General features: G+C 36.9%; 1 protein-coding gene across 1 annotated transcript; it reads left to right on the forward strand.

The window, feature by feature from the left end:
• Positions 1-334: 334 nt before the first annotated feature.
• On the forward strand, positions 335-7581 carry LOC113003693 (PLASMODESMATA CALLOSE-BINDING PROTEIN 4-like). Its single transcript, XM_026134151.2, has 2 exons — positions 335-404; positions 7211-7581. The coding sequence occupies exons 1-2, from the start codon at positions 335-337 to the stop codon at positions 7579-7581; spliced, it is 441 nt and encodes a 146-aa protein (XP_025989936.2).
• Positions 7582-8546: the final 965 nt, after the last annotated feature.

An 8546-nucleotide genomic window follows, 5' to 3' on the forward strand; every position in this document is an offset into this window, starting at 1 on the left:
GTCACTGTATCACATAAATCGTCAACATTAATATCAGTATCATAATTAATCCTTGAGCAGGACACATTAGAGAAATTGTGTGTATCGGCCTTAATCATAATCACGATGCAATGATTACTTTTCTATTAAATAATATCATGGATTGTTACTACTGAATATATTAATCAGTCAACAATTAATTTCATGTATGTAATAAAATAATATCAAAAAATATTAAAATACGAGCGCTGTTCTCGTGTAATCTTCTGGCCCATGTGCGGATATTATACAACTTGACGATGCGCGTACGCTATAGCGAACAGTTAAGGTTGTAGACTAAAGGATACGAAGGGGAATGCGGGAGGTAAGAGGCAAGAAGGAGATGGGGTTCGGGGGTGAGGAATTAGAGAAAGTTTTCGAGGGTTGTACTGACCCCTGTTCGCTCATTGTTAATATTTAGGGTAGCTCGGCGCCACGAACAATGCTGAATGTCCCCCAACGTGCAACGGGGAGTGTCTAACGTTAACCTGTTTCAGTTTTAGGCTGCGTACGCTCGCACGCGTACGTAGCGCAGCGTGTCTATTCTCGTACACATTCGAATGAGCTCGCTCGCAGAATCCCCCGGGTTATGATTAATGGATCTGGCGCATATTAGCGCCCACTTGGTGCACCCTCGTTGAACTTCTCCGTTCACCATTTGCATTTGCAATTTAATGATCCTCCCTAGAGGCTGATTGACTTCTGTAATCATGGAGACAGATTTCTCGCGCATAGTCTCGATTACTATCGCTCGCGCGCGAATTCAGATTTTATTATATTGTCACTAACGTAAATTGCTAATACGCTGTGCCATAATGGCAGATTTTATAATTATATTAATAATCTTATAATATTTGCTTTAAATAATCTTTGTGAAAAATATATCGGATTTAAAAATCGGAGATGGAAAATAAATTTATAGGAAAAGATGGATGTATCGCGAGTCATAATAGAAATAAGTTTATGTAAAAGTATAAAAGTTTTGGACATGAATAGCGTATCGGGCACACTAGAAATTTGTTGCAACCGATGCAATTGACGACTACAGTAGTACAGTATAGCAACTATCGCTGGGTCAGCAGATGGACCGAACTGACCGATGCTTTCAAGGGGACAATAAAGCTCATACACATTGTATCCCACTCGAGTATCCCATTGTAGTCGTATGTGAATCCGTGTCGTGCCACGATCCAATAATTGTGATTTCACCCACGAACCATTTCGACGAATCACCAAAGGACCGTAACGAAAGCGAAGCAATATTTTCTGCCTCTGAATCATGCACAGGGCATTTCCTGTGTGTACATATATCTAAACTTTTCAACATTTGATACCAAAGACAGAGAGCAAAGGAAAGAGGAAGACGGAGAGAAGAATAATTAGAAAAAGAAACCTAGTAGTCAGTTTATCTGTGACTTTTGCAAACTTTACTTCTCTCCGAGATTCAAACTCAGCAGTGCGCAGATCAAACTAGACGCGAACGCATAACCACCTGCTATCGCTGGATTGTGCCCGGACAACGTTAGAATGGTGTACTTGTCGGTGTTACCGTAAATACCAAGACCACAGACTACACAAGCCGAAAGGATGCAACGAGAAGGATGTACACGGAGGAGCTCGAACGAGGAAGTAAGAAAAGCACGGCTAATGGTCGAGCATTCGCAAAGTTAGCGTGCAACACCGCGTTTCGAGACACGCAAACCCGGGGCCAGGCCTCGTGGTGGGTAACAACCCACCATCGTGTGTCAGTCGGCTGATTGACAAGTCGAAAGATTTGCCCGCGATTATTATGATTGTCCGTGTTTCGTATCGTTCGCTTACTAAAATTGCCGGTGGGTCGCCAGGAGGTCAGCGTTAATTATAGTGGTACCGGTTAGGCAGGCGGACGGATATCTATCCGTTTATCGGATCACAACGAGTCGCTCCGCCGACCATGCCGGAGCGGCTCGAGAGATCGTTCGCTTCGTTCGACATCGCTATCGGGGCTAACGGATGAACAAAAGAGTAACACGCGAGGGAAACAAAGAGCGGTATGTATGTGTCTACAGCGTTTTCCTCCCGATGGTTTCGCTATGCACTCAAAGGCGGATTTATACACGGATTCTTTCATCCGTCGATTGTACCTTTTATTGAGGTTTATTAAGCCTGCCTTTCTCTATAACTGTGCCAAATCAATTACTCTGGTTTCCTTTTATTTCTCTTTCTTCTTTCTTTTGCTCTTTTCAGATATTTATATTACAAAATTATAGTCTTTTACTTTAAATATCTATCACTCGTAACAATGGTAACGATAAAAGTTACTATTTATTTATTCGACGACACATCTTCGACTTGGAAGTTTCCAAGTTTCTTGGCAACGTTAGATAGCATCAAAACTCACTTTCCAAAATCTATTTCAAACACGCGAGAAATAACGAAGATTGGATCTACTCTTCCCGGAAGATACGCGCGACCGACCATGAAGTTAGAGCAGAACGACGCATCCTTTCTCTGTTAGCTCAATTAGATAATATCAAGCAAAATCTGCCGTTTCCCGAAATCCAACTCTCACACTGACTTCCGCTTGTTATCGTTAAGCTTAGCATTATTCTCAGTCGTGCTTGCACACGGCTACGCAATAATTACAAAACAAACTAAAACAATGTGCAACTGTAACATTATTTTTTTATCCTCACAGAAGAAAAATAGAATATGTAGAACGCGCTGTACTTCGTGATATATCATGGTGCTAATAGAATTTTAACTCTTATTTGCAGAGCTCCAATGAATAGTATTCGTAAATAAATTTTTTCTTAAAAATTTATGTGACTTTCATATATTTCAACATTTGAGTAAAAGTAATCTTAACGAGCATCTCAATTGTTAACGCAACATTGTTTGGTCAAATAATTTGATTAAATTTATAAATTTCAAGCAATGGTTAACATTTCATCGGCCAATACTAAACAATACTAAATCTATAATGAATCAAGCAAACGAAAGTAAAAATCGATCTATCAACACATTGTTAAATTGTAAACTTTAATATTTCAGCGAGGATAAAATATTTGTACAACTTTACGGAACAATTAAATCGTTTCATTAATCATACAATGTACATTTATTTCTCAAGGCAATCAAACTGTATTTAAATAATTTATGACCTTGTGTAATTAGATTCCCTAGTCCATGTGCTAATTTGGAAAATCGCAGTATATGCGACAGATCGAATGAATGAATAGACAGAAACGAACGCGGCATGAACGAGCGGAAGAGTGCATCGCGGTCGGAGATGCAGTTAGGGTAGTGAATAGGAGAGAAGTAATTCTCCGGTATAATACTGCGTCAGCAGCAGTAGCAGCGGCAACAGCAACAGCGGCGGCGCAGCCGCCCGCCGTGGGTTTCCCGGGAGAACAGATACGTATGCTAATGCAACGCGATGCTCGTTATAATAATCTACAAGTCGAATGCGCACGGAACCTCGCTACACACTCTCTTGCAGGTTGCCGGTGACACTGTGCCGGCGCTATCTCGGGCGCGGGATCATGGCCAATGGGGGAGGGAAGGGAGAGGGTGTGAGAGCCCTACGTAAGCCGGTTATCTAAATACCGTAAATAACAACACCCACCCTCTCTTCTCTCTTCTCTCTTCTCCACCATTGTGGAGAAAAGGCCTGCGACCATCTCTCTATGTATCATCCCTTTTCGCGCCTCCCTTGTCTCGTGACGCATCAACCCCTTTCGTACTCTCGGCCGAGCCTGTAACGCTTCGTCGCGTAAAGGAATCTTACCCGAATGGCGTTACATCATGTTAGTACGAATGCATTATCGACGTTTCTAATTAATAGAGTCATCCTGTTTTCAAAACTATCATTAAAAATTTTGCAATTTGCAGTGCCGATAAAATTACTGAAGACTCTTTGTGAACTTTAATCGTAGTTTAAACGATTCTTTATCTCTTTCCGAAAGCAGAATCAAAGTAAAAGGTACAAGATAAATTGAATTACGGTCAAAGTAGTTGCTGATGGTACCAGACATGGAGGGATACGTTTCTTACAGCATACGCCGTAGTTGTGACAATTAATAACTATCTCCGTCGGGTAGTTGCAACGTTTCGCTAGCATCGGAGTTGAACGGCTGTCAGAGGCACCAGCCAATAGACAAATGAATGCATCGTGACGAGCGGCATTTCCCGCTTAGTCTGTCGTGAAAACGGTTGGTGGGTTTCTCCCCTTTGAAGACCGATCGTTAGATGTTATCGTTAAAAACGTTATCGTCATCTCGTAAATAATCTTTAATCTCCGAACGCGCCGTGAAGCGCGCACCCCCCCGTTCTTGTCAACCCTAAAATGACGCTACCTCGTCGTTTATGGATGCGGCTACGCGAGAAGATGCTATCTCTGGATTATTTTCTGGATAGACGGATACATCTCCGGTCCGGCGTCGATATCCGCTTAACACGTGCGCGACGACGTTTGCATTAGTTCGCACGTACGTCGACGCGTTAACGCGACGTTTCTAACAAAAGCAAATATGAAACGAATGGTCACCCTTAGGTAAAATACATATCGATCCACCCTCTGACGCCGTTTTCGGAATGTACGACATCGTTATCGAGGATTATCCTTTACGCGGCTCAACGATGCCGTTACTGCGAAGCGCTAAAAGCGAACGAGGAGAGTGAAGAAAAAAGACATTCGTACCGTACACGAGTGAAAAGGTACGCGCGTTATCTTTATATGCGCGGTACCAAACTTCTAATAAATACGTTGCTTTTATAGATATTATATACTACAATTACATTAGCAAGTATCATAAAAATATTAAGTAATTGAATGTTCTCTCACCGATGAAATATAATAGTTATAATAGTCAAAGTTGGGTAGTAATTAATTAAAAAATTAAAAGTTAAATATAAAAGTTAAAAAACTAACAACTTTTAACTTAACTTGGTTAATTTTTAATAATTTAATTTTTAAATACGTTATTTTAAAAAAAAACTTCAACGTATTAATTTATTTTTTAAAGTTAAAAAATTATTTATATAAAAAAGAAAAAAATTATAAAGATAACAATTATAAAAAAATACATTTTCATATAAAAAACAGTTTTTCTTTGTTATTTTGTAAACTTAATGTACAAATAAAATATTAAATTTATTTAATGATTTATATTAATTGTTTTGAATAATGTAACTTTAAAAAATGTTGGCTTTCTAATTTAATTTAAATATTTTTTCAAAATTAACTTTTTATTTAACTTAATTTAATTTTAATGTAACTTCCAAGTGCGTTAGTTGTTTTGTTTATATAACTTTAAATGTAAATTAATTTCATAAGCAATTAACTTACCCAACCCTGATAAAAATTCAATATAATATAGTAATGTATACGATATATTCAGTGAAAAAATATGGTTTCAGACATTAAAATGTCTAAAAGTTTTGCAAGATACAGATCTGAAAATAATTATGTTGGACGCTTAAATCGATTGCTTAAACCTTTTTGCAGCTAGCTGCTTATCGTACTCGAAAATCTTTCACAATTATTTTAATAATTCAACAAAATTATTTTCAAATCTGTATCAAATCAAAATACATTTTTAAATACTTTAGTAAAACCATTCTTCCTTTTGTATGAATGATATTTCTGTGATTGATGGACTTTAATTACTTTATTATAAGCTTTATTAACAATTTTTTTAAATCTTATTCTGCAGGACAAACAAACTTGACTGTTTACCTTGTATCTATAAAATAATAAATATACAACTTGGAAAACATTTCTCTATCATAAGTTATTTTACACATATGCATACAAAATATTTATCAATAATTCCGCAAATAAAATAATATTAGATAGTTAATAAGAAAGACAAAAAAGATATTCTGCGACATTCGATACAACAAAACGAAAACGGCCTTTCATATGGATCTATGAAGTTGACACGACATTTGGTTAATATGAAAAGAATACATAGAGTTCCATTTCTTATAATTCTGAAGTTCCTTTTAAAAATGACAAAAAGTTCTGCAGTTTTTACCCCCCAAAAAATTAAAAATAAAAATGTGCTAATTTCGTGAATCTAGTACGACACTTCCTTCTTTAAAATAAAAAAAACAATAAATATTAGTATATTTAACAAGAGTTCTAGTTAGTACTATAAGAATTCTATCGCTGATGGCAATCACAAAACAAAATTCACACGATTAACATTTTTTTTTTCTACTTACCGCAGTTCCAGCAACAGTTCTTGCCAGTTCTAATAGAGATCTATGCTACACAATTATTTTTAAAAATAGTTCTGGCAATTGCATATTTTAAAATAATTTTTTAATACGAACCAGCATATTATCTCATATTAGGCAGCACGACACTTTCTGTTCAAGTGTCAAGCTGCCTAATATGAAAACATTTACCATTATAATTCAATATTAAAATATTGAACGGCATACATCGTTGAAATCCAGTGAAAAGGCGTAGTCCGATGACAATCCGTGAAATCCATGAAGCCCATGAAGTTCAATAAAATCCGGTAAAATTCGGTGAAATTTAATGAGCTCCAGCGTAGTCCATGAAGTCTGTGAAATCCGGTGAAGTTCGATCAAGTTTATAATAGTTCGTGTAATCTAGTGAAGTTAGATGACAATCCGTGAAAGCCACAAAGTTTGATCAAATTCAGCGTGGTCCATAAAGTTCGGTGAAATTTGATAAAATCCAGCGTAATTCATGAAGTCCAACGTAGTCCAATAAAATTTATAACAGTTATAATCTAGTAAAGTCCAATGACAGTCCGTGAAGGCGACAAAATTCGATAAAGTCTGGTGAAATCCGATAAAGTCCAGCGTGGTTCATAAAGTCCGTAAATTTCGGTGAAATCTGATGAAGTTTGATGAAGTCCAACATAGTCCGATAAAGTCTAGCGTAGTCCATGAAATCTGTGAAATCCGATGAAATCCAATGAAGTCCGACGAAGTCCATGATAATCTGTGGAGTGCGATGAAGTCTTGAAATCAGAATTCCGGTGTACACCTATTTCTTGAGTGGTTATCCCATCAAATTAAATGTTAAAAGTTTCTTACAAACAAAATGCTGGAAAATAAAAATGCTGAAAAGTAAAAATGCTGGAAAGTTTAGCCTGAAAAAATCCTGAAGTCGGAAGACCTAAAGCCGGAAGTCTTAAAACCGGAAGTTCTAAAGGCATAAATTCTGAAGCCGAAAGTCCTAAAGTCGAAAGTCCTGAAACCGGAAGTCTTGAAGCCGGAAGTCCTGAAACCGGAAGTCCTGAAACCGGAAGTCCTGAGACCGGAAGTCCTAAAACCAAAAGTCTTGAAGCCAGAAATCCTGAAGCCGGAAATCTTGAAGTAGGAAATCCTAAAACCGGAAGTCCTAAAGTCGAAAGTCCTGAAGCCGGAAGTCCTAAAACCGGAAGTCCTGAAGCCGGAAGTCCTGAAGCTGGAAGTCCTAAAGCCGGAAGGTCTAAAATCGAAAGTCCTAAAGTCGGAAATCTCAAAGCTAGAAGGCTTAAAGCCGGAAGTCCTAAAGCCGGAAATCCTAAAGTCGGAAATCTTCAAACCAAGTCTTGAAGCCGGAAGTCTTGAAACCGAAAGTCTTGAAGCCGGAAGTCTTAAAGTTGAAGGTCTTGAGCCGGAAGTTTTGAAGCAAGAAGCCTTGAAGTCAGAAGTCTTAAAGTCTTGTAGTCCGGTGTATACCTATTTTCCCAGTGGTACAGTTCGATAAAAAGTGTCGTGCTGCCTATTTATCACAGTGTCCAAGTATGGCGATTCGTATATTAAAAAAAGTATTTTTAAAAATGTAATCGACAAAACTATTTTTAAAAATAATTGTATAGCGCAGAATTCTGCCAGAACTGGCGAGAACTGTCGCTGGAACTGCAATAAATAAACAGCACGATACTTTTTGTCCAAGTGTCGTGCTAGTTCGTATGTTAAAAAATTATTTTTAAAAATGCAATCGCCAGAATTATTTTTAAAAATGATTGTGTAGCACAGAACTCTGCCAGAACTGACGAAAACTATCGCTGGAACTGCGATAAATAGCACGACCTTTTTATCCAAGTGTCGTGGTATGTTTAATGTTTTAGTGCAGAAAAATATTAATCGTGTGAATATTTTTTAAATTACAATACAATCATCGGTCAAACTCTAATAGTACTAACTGGAACTTGTTAAATGTACCAATATTTATTATTTTCTTGTACTTTAGAAAAGGTGTCGTGCTAGATTCGCAAAGTTAGCACATTTTTTCATTTTTGTTTTTTTAGGATAAAAATTGCAGAACTCTTCGTTATTTTTATAAGAAACTCCGGAATTATAAAAAATGCCATTGAAACTCTATGTATTTTTTAAATGTTATATAAATATATTATATAATAGAACGTCGTGCCTACTTCACAGATTTGAAGGGTCGTTTTCATTTTGCTGTAACGCTGTAAATCAAAATATAGAAAATAAAAATATCTCTTTTGTCTCTCCTATTTTCTATCTAATATTATTCTATTTACAGAATTATAAATATTTTGTATACATAT

The sequence above is a fragment of the Solenopsis invicta genome, chromosome 1 (assembly GCF_016802725.1).
Source record: "Solenopsis invicta isolate M01_SB chromosome 1, UNIL_Sinv_3.0, whole genome shotgun sequence".
In the NCBI taxonomy this organism is placed as follows: domain Eukaryota; kingdom Metazoa; phylum Arthropoda; class Insecta; order Hymenoptera; family Formicidae; genus Solenopsis; species Solenopsis invicta.

Excerpts from the sequence above, each read along its gene's own strand:
- LOC113003693 (XM_026134151.2), top strand. The coding sequence starts at position 335 with ATGCGGGAGGTAAGAGGCAAGAAGGAGATGGGGTTCGGGGGTGAGGAA. Across the intron at positions 405-7,210 it reads AGAGAAAGTTTTCGAGGGTT|CCGAAAGTCCTAAAGTCGAA; the intron begins GTACTGACCCCT and ends TAAATTCTGAAG.